General features: G+C 39.6%; 1 protein-coding gene across 1 annotated transcript; it reads left to right on the top strand.

The window, feature by feature from the left end:
- The first annotated feature begins 2,303 nt into the window (after nt 1–2,303).
- LOC135530471 (zinc finger protein 135-like) lies at nt 2,304–16,086 on the top strand. Its single transcript, XM_064958788.1, has 4 exons — nt 2,304–2,706; nt 7,770–8,398; nt 10,716–11,145; nt 15,116–16,086. The coding sequence occupies exons 1-4, from the start codon at nt 2,304–2,306 to the stop codon at nt 16,084–16,086; spliced, it is 2,433 nt and encodes an 810-aa protein (XP_064814860.1).
- Nucleotides 16,087–18,697: the final 2,611 nt, after the last annotated feature.

Here is an 18,697-nt window from a genome sequence, read left to right as displayed (position 1 = left end):
ATCGACTGCATCCTTATGTAATACATGTATCACTAGCCACTTTAACTATGCCACTCTGTTTACATACTCATCTCATATGTATATACTGTACTCGATACCATCTACTGTATCTTGCCTATGCTGCTCTGTACCATCACTCATTCATATATCCTTATGTACATATTCTTTATCCCCTTACACTGTGTATAAGACAGTAGTTTAGGAATTGTTAGTTAGATTACTTGTTGGTTATTACTGCATTGTCGGAACTAGAAGCACAAGCATTTCGCTACACTCGCATTAACATCTGCTAACCATGTGTATGTGACAAATAAAATTTGATTTGATTTGATTTGTTGAGCGGCCTTTCAGGTTATGTTGATATAGGACTTGTTTTACTGTGGATATAGATTATGTTATACCTGTTTCCTCCAGCATCTTCACTGGGTCTTTTGATGTTGTTCTGGGAATGATTTTCACTTTTCGCACCAAAGTATGTTCATCTCTGGGAGACAGAACGCGTCTCCTTCCTGAGCGGTATGACAGCTGCGTGGTCCCATGGTGTTTATACTTGCGGACTATTGTTTGTACAGATGAACGTGGTACCTTCAGGCATTTGGAAATTGTTCCCAAGGATGAACCAGACTTGTGGAGGTCTACAATCTTTTTCTGAGGTCGTGGCTGATTTCTTTTGATTTTCCCATGATGTCAAGCAAAGAAGCACTGAATTTGAAGGTAGGCCTTGAAATACATCCACAGGTACACCTCCAATTGCCTCAAATTATGTCAATTAGCCTACCAGAAGCTTCTAAAATATTACATAATTTTCTGGAATTTTCTAAGCTGTTTAAAGGCACAGTCAACATAGTGTATGTAATCTTCTGACCCACCGTAATTGTTATACCGGGAATTACAAATGAAATAATCTGTCTGTAAAGAATTGTTGGAAAAATTACGTGCCATGCACACAGTAGATGTCCTAACTGACTTGCCAAAAACTATAGTTTGTTAGCAAGAAACTAAAGTTTGTTAGTTTGTGGAGTGATTAAAAAATTAGTTTTAATTACCTAAGTGCATGTAAACTTCCGACTTAAACTGCAATTTATTTTTTATTATTTACTCAAATGTTGAAACTGCATCACAAAATACATTCTGCTAATTGTCACTCTCGACATCGGTCAGCTGCATTGGTGAGCATCGTTAGTAGAATAATGAATGGAACATTTAGTATTTAGTATTTGTTAAAGTTAATTATATAAAAAAACACCCAACATTCACTGAACATTTAGTATTTGAATCAGAAGAAGAAGCCTAAAGTAGGATTACTAGAAACAAACTCGGTTTACCGTTTTATCTGTGGATTAATTGTCAGAGTAGAGAACATTGTGAATTTCAGGTAAAATAACAGCTCCATGTTTATATCAATTGAGCGAGCAACAGCAAGCTATCTAAATTGCCATGAATGTTTGTTTTTCGAACAGTCCCACAATTAATATAGTTGGTTCATTTTGATATTTCAAACTGCTGATCGAGTCTGGATGGACAAAATTAACATGCTCGTGACAAACGCGTCAGGTTTGTCAGCATGTAAAAAGGTAGCATACAAACTCGGTAGCACAGAGTATATCAATGTTACTGTTTATATATAGTAGATCAATATGACGTTGAGAAATAGTGCCTTGTAGGTAGTTTAGAAGATATCGGAAGTTAATAAATGTGTAGTGTAATGAAACAACAGGATGCAGGTCTCGAACCCTCAACCTTCTAGCCCGGGCGCGCTATCGACCATCGGCAAACGCGGCAGAGTCGATATCCACGCTTATAAATCCAGGGTCGTTACAGTAATAACGAGAAAACATAACAGTTTGCACATATAGGTAACCAGATTGTGACTGCTTCTACGTTACTAAGTCTTTAACTGTGTTGTTACATTGGTGGGTAAAAACTCACGCTTCCTTCCGATTAACTTTTTGTCTGAATATAAACTCTACATTTTCTCTCAACTGCGTTACCCACTCCAGTCAGCAGATGGCGGTCTGAGACTTTAAGGTGATGCTGCTGGTGTGAGGTATAATCTAGTGGACGGAACGCTTCTTTCAACATCAGCAACATGAAGTCAGACACCTCGGTAGCTTGTAGACAAAATAGACGAACCGATAAAGCTCTTTAGAAGTTTTCGCGTATATTAGACACTGTGTTTTAAACCCACTTCTGTCGTCTAGTTAGTTATCCGATTAAATTTCATATTTCCGATGTTATTGGTCAGCTCATGGCAATTTAGATTGCGGCTCATTCATTAGCCTAGATAGCTAATATCCACGACCATGAGTTCACTAAGCTACTCTCCTGCTAAAGAAGAGGCGGTCTGCTGGACGGAGAAAGAGGGACTGTGGCTGAACGTTGTCGTGAAAGAGGAGAAAGAAGAAGAGGCTGTTACAATACAAAAACAAGTGGAGGGTGAGGCTGTTACAGTTAAAGAAGAGGAAGACGCATTCAGAGTGAAAGAGGAGGATGTTCCAGTAAAAGCAGAGGAGGAAGAGGATGCAGTTTTTGGAGTGAAAGAGGAGGAGTGGGAGATGACTGTAACATCGAAAAAGGAAGAGGAGGGAGAAGAGGAGGAACCTGGATATCTGGGCCCGGTTTCCCAAACGCATCTTAAGGCATCCAATGGTAACGAAGAATTTAGCCATAAAATGGTTTTGGGAAACCGTGCCCTGATTAACACTAGTAAGTACTGTTTTAAAAACAGAGGCACAAACTCTGCAGTTGTTGAACTGATGTGTGGCTATAAATTAGTAAATCTACAACTGCCTTATCTGTACATTTAAATGATTCAGACCCATTGGCTTTTCCCTCGATATGTTACAGGCTTATTTTAAAACGGTTTATATATATATTTTCCAATATCAATCTACACACAATGACAAAACAAAAACAGATTTTTAGACATTATTGCAATTTTGCAAAAAACAACAACTGAAATCACATTTAATAAGTATTCAGACCCTTTCCTCAGTACTTTTATGGCAGCAATTACAGCCTTGAGGCTTCTTGGGTAAGATACTACAAGCTTGGCACACTTTGGGGACTGTCTCCCATTGTTCTCTGCATAGAACAAAGTCTTGTCCCGGAGCCACTCCTGCGTTGTCTTGGCTGTGTGCTGAGAGTCGTTGTCCTGTTGGAAGGTGAACCTTCGCCCCAGTCTGAGGTTCTGAGCGCTCTGGAGAAGATATTCATCAAGGATCTCTCTCTGTACTCTGTACTTGCTCTGTTCATCTTACCCTCAATGCTGACTAGTTCCCTCAAGCCTGACTAGTCCTCCAGTCCCTGCCGCCGTAGGGATGGTGCCAGGTTTCCTCTAGACGTGATGCTTGGCATTCAGGCCAAAGAGTTTAATCAGACCAGAGAATCTAGTTTCTCTGAGAGTCAGGAAACAGGAGGCACCTAATCTCAATTTAGGGTCTAAATACTTACGTCAATAAGGTATTCATGTTTTTTATTTTAATAAATGTGCAAAAAAAAAAAGTTTTTCATGTTATCACTAGAGTGTATTGTGTGTAGATTAATGAGGAAAACATTTAATTTAATCAATTTTAGAATAAGGCTGTAACGTAATAAATGTGGAAAAGGGGGTCTGAATACTTTCCAAATGCACTGTATATATTTATAGAAACAATGTGAACCATCACTGTATTTGTAAATTATTTATTTATAGCCATTGATTCTTGAAGAATATAACACATGCCTCATGAGCTTAGTTCAACTGTTGTACCCCATCAGAACCCCAAATAAGCTTTTTTTACTCCAATGTTTAGAAACAATGTAAATCAACACTGTATAGCCTCAACATGGTTAAAACTATAATGTTGATATCATGGATGGTCAGTCCTTGCATCCATAGGTCTGTCTATGAATTTGAGAGTAGTTACATTTCTCCAGCCCCATCCATCATCTAATTACCAAAACAGTGGTGTAATTACAGCTTTGTTATTGGTTGAACTGCAGATTGATGGATGTGGCTTTTTTTAAAGGGATTTAAACAGCAACAAAATGTCAGCCATGAGACATGGTTTGGTAAACAGCTGAGCGGCTGGAGAAATGTACAGTGAGGAAAAAATGCATTTGATCCCCTGCTGATTTAGTACATTTGCCCACTGACAAAGAAATGATCAGTCTATAATTTTAATGGTAATTTTATTTGAACAGTGAGAGACAGAATAACAACAGAAAAAAGCATATCAAAAATGTTATAAATTGATTAGCATTTTAACGAGGGAAATAATAATTTGACTCCCTCTCAATCAGAAAGATTTTTGGCTCCCAGGTGTCTTTTTATACAGGTAACAAACTGAGATTAGGAACACACTCTTAAAGGGAGTGCTCCTAATCTCAGTTTGTTACCTGTATAAAAGACACCTGTCCACAGAAGTAATCAATCAATCAGAATCCAAACTCTCCACCATGGCCAAGACCAAAGAGCTCTCCAAGGATGTCAGGGACAAGATTGTGGACCTACACAAGGCTGGAATGGGCTACAAGACCATCGCCAAGCAGGTTGGTGAGAAGGTGATAACAGTTGGTGCGATTATTCGCAAATGGAAGAAACACAAAATAGCTGTCAATCTCCCTCGGCATGGGGCTCCGTGCAAGATCTCACCTCGTGGAGTTGCAATGATCATGAGAAAGGTGAAGAATCAGCCCAGAACTACACGGAAGGATCTTGTCAAGGCAGCTGGGACCATAGTCACCAAGAAAACAATTGGTAACACACTGACATCCTGCAGTGCCCGCAAGGTCCCCCTGCTCAAAAAGGACATATACATGCCCGTCTGAAGTTTGCCAATGAACATCTGAATGATTCATACAACTGGGTGAAAGTGTTGTGGTCAGTTGAGACCAAAATGGAGCTCTTTGGCATCAACTCAACTCGCCGTGTTTGGAGGATGAGGAATGCTGCCTATGACCCCAAGAACACCATCCCCACCGTCAAACATGGAGGTGGAAACATTATGCTTTGTGGGTGTTTTTCTGCTAAGGGGGCAGGACATCTTCACCGCATCAAAGGGACGATGGACGGGGACCTGTACTGTCAAATCTTGGGTGAGAACCTCCTTCCCTCAACCAGGGCATTGAAAATGGATCTTGGATGGCTATTCCAGCATGACAATGACCCAAAACACACGGCCAAGGCAAAAAAGGAGTGGCTCAAGAAGAAGCACATTAAGGTCCTGGAGTGGCCTAGCCAGTCTCTGGACCTTAATCCTATAGAAAGTCTGTGGAGGGATCTGAAGGTTCGAGTTGCCAAACGTCAGCCTCGAAACCTTAATGACTTGGAGAAAATTTGCAAAGAGGAGTGGGAAAAAAATCCCTCCTGAGATGTGTGCAAACCTGTTGGCCAACTACAAGAAACGTCTGACCTCTGTGATTGCCAACAAGGGTTTTTCCACCAAGTACTAAGTCATGTTTTGCAGAGGGGTCAAATACTTATTTCACTCATTAAAATGCAAATCAATTTTAAACAATTTTGACATGCGTTTTTCTGGATATTTTTGTTGTTATTCTGTTTCTCACTGTTCAAATAAACCTACCATTAAAATTATAGACTGATCATTTCTTCGTCAGTGGGCAAACGTACAAAATCAGCAGGGGATCAAATACTTTTTCCCTCACTGTAACCACTCAGATTCATAGAGAAAGCTACTGTAGCAACCTTAACCCAAACCTAGCGACCTCGTTAAGAAGTTCAGACCTCCTGCGTAACGGTTTTAAGGTGTTGGCATGACAACAATACTACTACTACTCCAGTAGGAGAGATGACTACTAGTATGAGTTTGTAGTTGCCTTTAACCAAAGCCAGAGTGAAATAGTTACACCTTTAAAGTTCACATGTAATGTTATATATATATATATATATATATATATATACAGTGCCTTGTGAAAGTATTCGGCCCCCTTGAAATTTGCGACCTTTTGCCACATTTCAGGCTTCAAACATAAAGATATAAAACTGTATTTTTTTGTGAAGAATCAACAACAAGTGGGACACAATCATGAAGTGGAACAACATTTATTGGATATTTCAAACTTTTTTAACAAATCAAAAACTGAAAAGTTGGGCGTGCAAAATTATTCAGCCCCTTTACTTTCAGTGCAGCAAACTCTCTCCAGAAGTTCAGTGAGGATCTCTGAATGATCCAATGTTGACCTAAATGACTAATGATGATAAATACATCATTCTCATCATTCTCGTCATTAGTCATTTAGGTCAACATTGGATCATTCAGAGATCCTCACTGAACTTCTGGAGAGAGTTTGCTGCACTGAAAGTAAAGGTGCTGAATAATTTTGCACGCCCAATTTTTCGGTTTTTGATTTGTTAAAAAGTTTGAAATATCCAATAAATGTCGTTCCACTTCATGATTGTGTCCCACTTGTTGTTGATTCTTCACAAAAAATACAGTTTTATATCTTTATGTTTGAAGCCTGAAATGTGGCAAAAGGTCGCAAAGTTCAAGGGGTCGAATACTTTCGCAAGGCACTATATATATATATTTCACCTCAAACAGCAAGTAAACAAAGTGTGTTTTTACATCCATTGAGAATGACAATAGTTCCTCAATGGAGCAGATTGGAAACATATGTCCAGCTCTCTCCCTTTGATAACCACTCAGCATGATTTTAACATTTTAATGAATCCTCTGATCCAATGGAAACGTCATAAAATATCCCTACCTGATTACTAATTATCCCTTGGCCTTCAGCTGTGTCTGTCTGTCCGGGGCTCACTGGGGCAGGAAACTCTGACGGCCCAGAATATTTAATACAATGTTGTGAGTTCACTAGCACCATCTTCTGGGCCAGACCAAGTTAATCCAATGTTTCCAGTTCCTAGCAGACAGGCCATGTGTTGCCAATGTTTCCAGTTCCTAGCAGACAGGCCATGTGTAGCCAATGTGATTTATAAGAGATTTAATTTTATCAGGATATTTTCTAACTGCAGGCTGCAATGTTTTTATTTGTTGGCTTTATGTAGGTTATTTTTACATAGTTGGCAATGGCAATAAAAGTTACTTTAAAATTGGTAGAATTTTCATTTAGATAGAATATAGATTAACCACAAACAATGATGTTAAGATACAAGGACTAAACTCAGCAAAAAAAAAAATGTCCTCTCACTGTCAACTGCGTTTATTTTCAGCAAAGTTAACGTGTGTAAATATTTGTATGAACATAAGATTCAACAACTGAGAGATAAACTAAACAAGTTCCACAGACATGTGACTAACAGAAATGCAATAATGTGTCCCTGAACAAAGGGGGGGGTCAAAATCAAAAGTAACAGTCAGTATCTGGCGTGGCCACCAGCTGCATTAAGTACTGCAGTGCATCTCCTCCTCATGGGCTAGTTCCGGTTAATCCCTACGGTTGTTTGATTATATCTACGGTTGTTTGATTACAGCTCCGGTTAGTTCTACGGTTGTTTGATTTTTTCCTCATTAGCAGATACACTACATCCATAACTAGTGGTTTCCTCATTACCAGATATGCTACATCCATAACTAGTGGTTTCCTCATTAGCAGGGAAGAGTTTCTGCAACCAAATTGTGTGTGCATCGGCCCTCGTGGCAAAATTTTAGCAAACACAGAATGGGGTCTATATTGGTGATCAAAGTTCTCTAAGCACACTGCTTAGGATTTTTTTAAACGTATTTCTAGCCTACAATCATCCACTTTACTACTAAGGTGAAAAACAAATATTCTCTCTGACTTTGTTTTTGTTGTTCACACAGGAGGGAGACATGACGATCGTGGATCCTCTGGGGAGCCTCAACAACATCATGAAGCTGAAGAGGAGAGTTTTTCCGCATCAGAACATCTCAAGAAACAGAAGCGGAAACGCACAGGGAAGAAATCTCACCGCTGCTCTGACTGTGGGAAGAGATTCACCTCTTCAGCAGACCTCAAAAGACATCAGAGAATCCATACAGGAGAGAAACCTTATAGCTGTGATCAATGTGGGAAGAGATTTACTGATCTAAGCAGCCTGAAAAGACACCAGAGAATTCACACTGGAGAGAAACCTTATAGCTGCACTGACTGTGGGAAGAGTTTTAATGTTCCAAGCAGCCTGAAAACGCACCAAAGAATTCACACGGGAGAGAAACCTTATAGCTGTGATCAATGTGGGAAGAGTTTTGTTTCATCTAGCCAGCTGACTGTACACCAGAGAACACACACAGGAGAGAAATGTTATAGCTGTGATCAATGTGGGAAGAGTTTTGTTTCATCTAGCCAGCTGACTGCACACCAGAAAACACACACAGGAGAGAAATCGTATAGCTGTGATCAATGTGGGAAGAGATACTCTGGTAAAAGATCTCTGATTAGACATCAGAAAATACATGAAGGAGTTGTTCCATGATATCAATAAAATGTCACAATGTAGAACCCTAAATGTTTGCCCCCTGATCTATTGATTTCATCATGATATGAATATTAGCCTCATCAGGGGAAAAATCCTGGTTCTGAAATGAAAGATTACTATTTATGTGATGAACAAAAAGTGTTGCGTTACACTTATCTCGTCGGTGATCCACTTGAATCAAAATACAACACTTCAAAATGTAGCGAGCTGTTTTATCACAGGTTGTCCTCTAACCAGTGATGTACACATTAAACCCAGATTCCATGTGGTTTTAGAGCTGTTCGTTTAATCAGGATGTGCAACCTCATCTCCCCCTCTCGCGCAATTGATTTCAACGTGATTTCAATATGAGTGAAGTAAGTGTTGCATTTCTCTTCGTTCTGGGGACCTCTACATTTAAATGCATCACTCTGAAATGTAGCTGACTGTCTTCTGTAGATTATCTAACCAGTGAGATAAAAGATTTTAAAATTCCAAAAGATATCTCCCATTTCCATGTGGTATTTTAGTTGTTAGTTTCAACAGCAGTTTCAACCTGATTTCCCCCCACTATATTTATTGCCAGTTGTCAAAACAGCGTTTTTGGTGCTGGTAAAAAAAAAAAGATTTGTTTCACACTTTGTTGGTTACTACTTTTCTGGGTTACTACATTCCATATGCGTTATTTCACAGTTGTGATGTCTTAATTATTATTCTACAATGTAGAAAATAGTTAAAATTAAGAAAACCCTTGAATGAGTAGTGAGTGTGTCCAACTTTTGACTGGTACTGTATGTCTGAAAGATATCAAATCTAATTTTATTACCTTTATTTGTCACATGCGCCGAATACAACAGTGAAATGCTTATATTTCGATGCACTCACAACATTCAGACATTTGTGTTACTGTCGTCAATAAAAAGTCCTCACAAACAGGCGTCTTCTCCCTTCGGACAACGACAACACTCTGACCTGAGTGGGCGTATTTCAAGCGCTCTGATTGGTTGGGAATTGCAGGGCTATGATGGGTGAGGGATAATTTAGGTAGGCTGAGCAGCCAATCTAACGGGATATGAGGCGACGTTAGGGGAAACTGAAGGGACTGTGAGGGGACATTGGGGAAACTGAAGGGACTGTGAGGGGACATTAGGGGAAACTGAAGGGACTGTGAGGGGACATTAGGGGAAACTGAAGGGACTGTGAGGGGACATTAGGGGAAACTGAAGGGACTGTGAGGGGACATTAGGGGAAACTGAAGGGACTGTGAGGGGACATTAGGGGAAACTGAAGGGACTGTGAAGGGACATTAGGGGAAACTGAAGGGACTGTGAGGGGACATTAGGGGAAACTGAAGGGACTGTGAGGGGACGTTAGGGGAAACTGAAGGGACTGTGAGGGGACGTTAGGGGAAACTGAAGGGACTGTGAGGGGACATTAGGGGGAAACTGAAGGGACTGTGAGGGGACGTGAGGTAGAGAGGAGAGGAGCAGGATGTACTTTTTACTCACTACCAAATATGGCGATGAGAGGAAGCCCAGTGAAAGATGAGTGGGAGATGATAGAGTGAAATGGATTTTGTCCAACATTCTGCACATTTTCTCATCGATGAAACGTTTGATCTCAATACAGTTTTCTGTTTCCATAACTAGAATCTGCAACAAACAGAGTGGACTACGTTTTGCGTTAAAATGGCGCTAAAAGGAGAGCAAGAGCTAATTGAGTTATTGCACGACCACACTTTATGCAGTGGGAGAAGATATGAGATGGATTCTGGCCATATGAACTCGGTAGCACAGAGTATATCAATTTGACATTGCAAAATTGTGCATTGTGGGTAGTTTAGAAGATATCCGGAAATAAATTAATAAATATGTAATAACGCAAAAACATAACTGTTTGTACTTAATAGATACCAGATCGTGATTACAACTAAGTTACTAACTCTTTAACCACACTGTGTTGTTTCATTTGTGTGTAAAAAAAAATCATGCTTCCTACCCTTCAACTTGTCTGAAAATAAAATAGATACATTTTACTCAACTGCGTTACCACTCCAATCAGCAGATGGCGGTCTGAGACTTTAAGGCGATGCTGCTGGTGTGACGTATAATCTAGTGGACGGAACGCTTCTTTCAACAGCAGCAACAGTTCGTCAGACACCTCTGTAGCTTGCTAAACAAAATAGAGGAACCAATAAAGCTCTTTCGACGGGTTCGCGTAGCCACTGTGTTTTAAACCCACTTCTGTCGTCTAGTTAGTTATCCGATTTAATTTCATATTTACGGTGTTGTTATTAGTCAGCTAGCGGGCTGGTTAAGTTAGCATTAGCTAGCTAACATCTCTGACCATGAGTTCACTAAGCTACTCTCCTCCTGTTAAAGAAGAGGTCTGCTGGACGGAGAAAGAAGGTCTTGTGAAAGAGGAGGAGGAAGAGGAGGATGTTACAATACAAAAACAAGTAGAGGGTGAGACTGTTACAGTGAAAGAAGAAGAGAAAGACGTTTCCGTTAAAGAAGAGGAAGACGCGTTCAGAGTGAAAGAGGAAGTTACAGTAAAAGAAGAGGAGGAAGAGAAAGAGGAGGATGCCGTGTTTGGAGTGAATGAAGGAGAGATGACTGTCACACAGAAAAAGGAGGAAGCAGAGGAGGAAACTGCATATCTGGGCCCGGTTTCCCTAACGCATCTTATTAAGGTGTCCGATGGTTGTAATGATGAACTTAGCTGTAAAATGGTTTTGAGAAACCGTTCCTCGATTTACACTAGTAAGTACTGTCTTAAAAACAGAGGCACAAACTTTGCAGTTGTTGAACTGATGAGTGGTGTTAAAGGGGAAGTATGCAATTGCTACATCCATATTTTCACTTTTAAATTATTGATGTATAGCCAGTGGTCAGTCCTTGCATCCATAGGTTTAAACATCTTGGCATAACAGTTATAAGGCGTTGGCTTGACAGTCGCTGGACCCAGGTTTGAGTTCAGCTCAGGGCCTCCCCCTTAATTCACTACACTATGAATACAAGGACTGGCCATCTATGATGTCATAATGATAGTTTAACCAGATTTTTAGGCTATATAGTATATTCTAGAATTCATCCATGATGTCATAAGGATAGTTTAACCAGGTTTCTAGGCTATATAGTATATTCTAGAATTAATCCATGATGTCATAATGAGGCTATACAGTGTTAGTTTACAAACAATGGAGTTATACGAGCTTAGTTGCACAGGTAGAAATAACATCAGTTGCACAGGTAGAAATAACATCAAATAGATTTCTGTTTTCTTGCATTAAAATCACCGGAGTGGCCCCTGGATGAGTGTTTTCTTGTTTGCTTAGGGCCCTATACAACGCGTTGAGTGTGGTGTTAGTGCCAGCATTAGTTTGTGGTGGTAAATAGACAGCTAAGAAAAATACAGATGTAAACTCTCTTGGTAAATAGTCTGGTCTACACATACAATGAGGTATTCAACTCAGGTGAGCAGAACCTCAAGAGGTTATAATAATAGTAGAGATGGTCCACCATACAAATTAAACTCAGGTGAGCAGAACCTCAAGAGGTTATAATTTAGTGGAGATGGTACACCATACAAATACACAACACTTTAAAAAAAAACTTTATTTAACTAGGCAAGATGTTTATCTTGACAGCTCGGGATTGGATCTAGCAACCTTTCGGTTACTGGCCCAACGCTCTAACCACTAGGATACCTTCCGCCCATCAGATCCTTTGAGTAACTTTGGTTATGATATGAACAAATTCATCTAACCTGAAAGCATATTTTTTCTGCCCTTTGGACCAGGACATGTAATGTCCATGGTCTTTTAATGTAATGTCCATGGTCTTTTAATTTCATGTCCATGGTCTCTTCATTTAATGTCCATGGTCTCTTCATTTAATGGCCATGGTCTCTTCATTTAATGTCCATGGTCTTTTAATGTAATGTCCATGGTCTTTTAATTTAATGTCCATGGTCTTTTAATTTAATGTCCATGGTCTTTTAATTTAATGTCCATGGTCTTTTAATGTAATGTCCATGGTCTTTTAATGTAATGTCCATGGTCTTTTAATTTAATGTCCATGGTCTTTTAATTTAATGTCCATGGTCTTTTAATTTAATGTCCATGGTCTTTTAATTTAATGTCCATGGTCTTTTAATTTAATGTCCATGGTCTCTTCATTACAAAAGTCCTAATCTTAAAAACTGGGGTGGCAGGGTAGGCTAGTGGTTAGAGCGTTGGACTAGTAACCAGAAGGTTGCAAATTCAAATCACCCATCCTGACAAGGTTCAAATCAGTGGTTCTGCCGCTGAACAGGCAGTTAACCCACTGTTCCCCTGTTCCTAGGCCAGTTAACCCACTGTTCCCCTGTTCCTAGGCCAGTTAACCCACTGTTCCTAGGCCAGTTAACCCACTGTTCCCCTGTTCCTAGGCCAGTTAACCCACTGTTCCCCTGTTCCTAGGCCAGTTAACCCACTGTTCCCCTGTTCCTAGGCCAGTTAACCCACTGTTCCTAGGCCAGTTAACCCACTGTTCCTAGGCCAGTTAACACACTGTTTATAGGCCAGTTAACCCACTGTTTATAGGCCAGTTAACCCACTGTTTATAGGCCAGTTAACCCACTGTTCCTAGGCCAGTTAACCCACTGTTCCTAGGCCAGTTAACCCACTGTTCCTAGGCCAGTTAACCCACTGTTCCAAGACCAGTTAACCCACTGTTCCTAGACCAGTTAATGTTGATGCTCTGGGGGCGCTATTTCATTTTTGGATGAAAAACGTTCCCGTTTTAAACAAGATATTTTGCCACAAAAAGATGCTCGACTATGCATATAATTGATAGCTTTCGAAAGAAAACACTCTGACGTGTCCAGAACTACCAAGATATTTTCTGTGCGTGCCCTATAACGTGAGCTTCAGTGAGCTTCAAAACCAAGATGAGACGGCATCCAGGAAATGAGCAGGATTTTTGAGGCTCTGTTTTCCATTGTCTCCTTATATGGCTGTGAATGCGAGAGGAATGAGCCTGCCCTTTCTGTCGTTTCCCCAAGGTGTCTGCAGCATTGTGACGTATTTGTAGGCAGATCATTGGAAGATTGACCATAAGAGACCACATTTACCAGGTGTCCGCCCGGTGTCCTGCGCCGAAATTGGTGCGCAAAGGCAGCTGCCAGTATTTTTCCATGGGATACAGAGAGGAAAGCAAGCTTCCACGAACTGCTAATCAATGAAGAGATATGTGAAAAAACACCTTGAGGATTGATTCCAAACAACGTTTGCCATGTTTCGGTCGATATTATGTAGTTAATTCGGAAAAAGTTTTACGTTGTAGGTGACTGAATTTTCGGTTCGTTTCGGTAGCCAGACGCAATGTAGAAAACGGAACGATTTCTCCTACACACAGACGCTTTCAGGAAAAACTGCGCATTTGGTATGTAACTGAGAGTCTCCTCATTGAAAACATCAGAAGCTCTTCAAAGGTAAATGATTTTATTTATTTGGTTATCTGGTTTTGTGAAAATGTTGCGTGCTAAATGCTACTCAAAATGCTATGCTAGCTTTGCATACTCTTACACCAATTAGTCAATTTCTATGGTTCAAAAGCATATTTTGAAAATCTGAGATGACAGTGTTGTTAAGAAAAGGCTAAGCTTGAGAGCAGACGCATTATTTTCATTTTATTTGCGATTTTCAGAAATCGTTAACGTTGCGTTATGCTAATGAGCCTGAGGCTTTAGTCACGATCCCGGATCCGGCATGGGGAGTTCCAAGAGTTAACCCACTGTTCCTAGGCCATCATTGAAAATAAGAATTTGTAACTGACTTGCCTAGTTAAATAAAGGTGAAATAAAGAATATATACGCCTAGGTCTAGATATTGTTTTGACCTTCTTGTGTTTTAGGTTTTTCCTAATTGTAATCTACTTGAAGTTAATAAAGTATTTTATTGTTGACGTCTTTGTTTTTTTTAGGCCTCACTGCTTTATCACATGGCCACATTCTCATGTTCCAATGTGAATTCTTTAAGAGATGGGCGGGTCTAAGGCTCGAGAGGGTGTGAAAGATGATAAATGGGTGAAAGTATTCCTTTTCTAAATATATGTTTCCCAATGATTAATGTAGAGCAAGTGTGAAAACCACAGAAACCTTTGGAATGCCCTTTTGTCCTGAATGGGATTCTAAGGGTAATTTAAAATCTACATTACTTCCTCATGTTTCTTCAAACTACAGTTTATGATACGCCATGTAGAAGCTCTCAGTCATTACTTCCTCATGTTTCCTCCAACTACAGTTTATGATACCATTTAGAAGCTCTGAGTCATTACTTTCTCATGTCTCCTCCAACTACAGTTTATGATACGCCATTTAGAAGCTCAGTCTGTACTTTTATCCAATGTAAACAATAAAAAAAAACACAATTTAAAAGGTTGCTACATAAGACTGAATAGAGACGGCGGGTCACATATTTGGTTGTGAAAGTTGCAAAATACCTATTTTGGATGCAGAAGTTGTTAGCTTGAATGCTAAACGCTCATTGACAGGCTGGTAGGAAAGCTAGCCAAAGAGCATTTTACTGGTTGAATTTGGTGTTTTTTTTAAAGTATAAAGCAGTTGATTTGCAGCAATGACACAAACATTATATATATATATAACTTAACATTACCTTAGCTCAAATAAACAATGGATTTCTGCTGTTGTGGGCCTTTAACCACCTGCCTGACTTTGTCGTTCACACAGAAGAGAGACAAGACTACCGTGGGTCCTCTGGGGAGCCCCAATTACATCATGAAGCTGACGAGGCAGAGACGAGTCTCTCCACTTCAGAACATCTCAAATTCCAGCAGAGACCCACAGGAATGAAACCTCACCACTGCTCTGTCTGCGGGAATAGTTACGCAAGATCAGATTCACTAAAAGCACACCAGAGAATTCACACGGGAGAGAAACCTTACAGCTGTTCTCAATGTGGGAAGAGTTTTACTACATCTAGCCGCCTGACTATACACCAGAGAACACACACAGGAGAGAAACCTTTCCACTGCACTGACTGTGGGAAGAGTTACTCAAGATCAGAGTCACTAAAAGCACACCAGAGAATTCACACTGGAGAGAAACCTTATAGCTGTTATCAATGTGGGAAGAGTTTTACTACATTGTGCAAGCTGAATATACACCAGAGAACACACATGGGAGAGAAATCTTTCCACTGCACAGACTGTGGGAAGCGTTTTCTGATATCAGGACATTTAAAATCACACCAGAGAATACACACAGGAGAGAAGCCTTATAGCTGTGATCAATGTGGGAAGAATTTTAGTCACTTAAGCAGCCTGATAGTTCACCAGAGAACACACACAGGAGAGAAACCTTATAGCTGTGATCAATGTGGGAAGAGTTTTACTCAGTCTAGTCAGCTGACTAGGCACCGGAGAACACACACAGGAGAGAAATATTTTAGCTGTGATCAATGTGGGAAGACTTTTACTGAGCCTGGTAACTTGACTAAGCATCAGAGAACACACACAGGAGATAAACCATATAGCTGTGATCAATGTGGGAAGAGATTTACTGAGTCTGGTAACTTGACTAAGCACCAGAGAAGACACACAGGAGAGAAGTCACATAGTTGTGATCAATGTGACAAGAGATACTCTGATAATCGATCTCTTATTAAACATCAGAAAATACATGAAGGAGTTGTTTCATGATATCAATGAAATAATGTTGCAATGTAGAATGTTTTAACATTGTAGTAGGAGTATTTTAATGATGTCACAATGTAGAATGTTTTAACATTGTAGTAGGAGTATCTTAATGATGTCACAGTGTAGAACCCTAAACGTTTGTCCCCTGTTCTATTGATGTCAGCATGATATGGATATTAGCCTCATCAGGGGAAAAATCCAGGTTCTGAATTGAAAGAGTACTATTTATTTGATTAACAAAAAAGGAGTCGTTACCACATTGGCATTGCACTATTTTTGCTTTATTAATCCTCTTATGTTTTGTTGTGTAGTAAATATTTCAGTTTTTATTTCCATTGTTTTTATTTGTCCATGTCTGAAATGTGCTCTATATCTAACTCTTGATATATATTTTCAAATTGCAAAACAGATTAACCGACTTCAATGAATCCAGTGCATTTTTGTTGAAAAGGAAATTCCGATCACTTCAAGCTGAATTAGGTTTAGATCTACCAGGATGGGCGTTCTGTTCGGAATTTGAGTCTTGAATTTGAGTCAACCCCTTTAAAAAGTGCTTTCTGGACCGTTTTCGAAATTCTTTCGATTTTGTTTTTGTCAATTACACCTGTGTAAGAACTGTATGAATATACTTTTGTTCAATTTTATTATCATTATTTTTTTATTTTTTTAACTTGTGCATAAGGCATATGTTTTGTTCATTTGCAATATGATTTCATAGGAGGTCAAAAGTAAAAAATAGCAGAAATTCTGAAAAAACTTCACACACCCTTAAAAAAGTGCTTTCTGGACAGTTTTTCAAAATTCTTTAGATTTTTGTGTCAATTACACATGTATAAGAACTGTATCAACATACTTTAATCATATTTTATCATCATTTTTTAAAAACTTGTGCATAAGGCATATGGTTTCTCCATTTGCAATATGATTTCATAGGAAGTCAAAAGTCACTCTTTTTGGGGCCAAATGCCATAAGAAATTTGACGTGCTTAAAAATCCTGTAGAAATGCAAAATTGACTGGCCTGATGAACACAGGATAACCGGGCAGTGATAGTTGTTCCTTTCCATCGCTCGTTGTGTTGATTTCATCATGTCCATTTGGTGATGTTTTTTTCACTATAGAATCATATTGCAAATGCACATGCATTTACTATATGTTTCAATGGGCATTTACCATCATGAATTTGGCATGCTCAAAAATCCTGCAGGAATGAAAAATTGACTGGCCCGATGTTCTCGGGATGGCCGGGCAGTGATAGTTGTTCCTTTCCATCACTCGTTGTGTTGATTTCATCATGTCCATTTGGTGATGTTTTTTTCACTATAGAATCATATTGCAAATGCACGTGCATTTGCAATATGTTTCAATGGGCATTTACCATCACGAATTTGGCATGCTCAAAAATCCTGCAGGAATGCAAAATTGATTTGCCTGATGAACACAGGATGGCTGGGCAGTGATTGTAGTTCCTCTCCATCGCTTGTTAGGGTTGATTTCAGAATGTCACTTTGGTGATGGTACCATTTCATAGGCTTTTGGTTATCTTTTTGTAAAGTGCTTGGTGACGCCAAATGTCCTTCTGACATGGTCCAATCAAGCTCTCTTGAACTAGCAAGGGCTGTCGATCTAGTAGGTGTCCTTAGACACATTACAGGACTACAGAAGTGAGGGTTACTATGGAGAACTATGGAAGGAGGTTGAAGAGATTGCAGAGTACTGCAAAATAAGTGTACAAACAGTGTATAAAAGACAGGCTAAAACAAGCTTAAGATTTTACAACTCATTGATGATGAGCACTGTAGGACAGAAAAATAGTGACCAAAGTGATGGTGAGAGCTTCCAAAGAGCTGTATTTTTTTATCAGTTGCTTGACAGTCTCATAGCTGAGTTTCAGAGGTGTTTTTCAAAAAGAATTGTGAGATAATGCAAAGGGTCCAGTCTCTCAACCCAAAGAGGACAACATTATTGAATGAGGAGCCTCTGTTTGCCTTCGCTCAGACCTCTGAGTCAGATTTAGAGGACCTCAAACACGAGGTTCATCAAAACCAAGCGGCTTCTTGATAGGAGAGAGAAAAGTGGAAGGGACAGACCGTCTCCTCTCCTTGACTTTGTTGTGTTTCTAGAACCTTCTAAAAAGGTCTTCCATGAGCTATTTCGACTCTGTAAGATTTCTGTTGTAACACCGGTCAGCAGTGCTTCTTGTGAGAGAAGCTTCTCAGCTTTAAAACGGATTAATATCCACATCAGGACAACAATGATTGATGACAGGTTAAGTCAGCTCAGAATTCTCCGTGTTGAGTCCAGGAGGGCACACTCCCCTCAACATGGATGAGTTTGTGAAACATTTAGCCAGTTCTCACCAGAACCACAGAATTGTGCTGTTTTTAAATCTACCATGGATCATTTGGCACTTAGACGGTCCCTCTGTTCGTGATTAAAACCTGCACTGTGTACTAGCTAGTGCACTGACATTCTAAAATGATACATCCAAAGGGTATCATGCCACACAGATTTAATTAGGCCAATTCCAAAACGTTTCTTTGTCATTAGTTAACATAATATATGAGCATAAATATGATACTGCAAGTTTGTAATATTGATGGGCACCAAAATTA

The sequence above is a fragment of the Oncorhynchus masou genome, unplaced genomic scaffold, assembly GCF_036934945.1.
Source record: "Oncorhynchus masou masou isolate Uvic2021 unplaced genomic scaffold, UVic_Omas_1.1 unplaced_scaffold_1350, whole genome shotgun sequence".
NCBI classification, from domain to species: domain Eukaryota; kingdom Metazoa; phylum Chordata; class Actinopteri; order Salmoniformes; family Salmonidae; genus Oncorhynchus; species Oncorhynchus masou.
The sequence above is the reverse complement of the archived record's forward strand: the minus strand, read 5'-3'. Positions and strand labels throughout refer to the sequence as shown.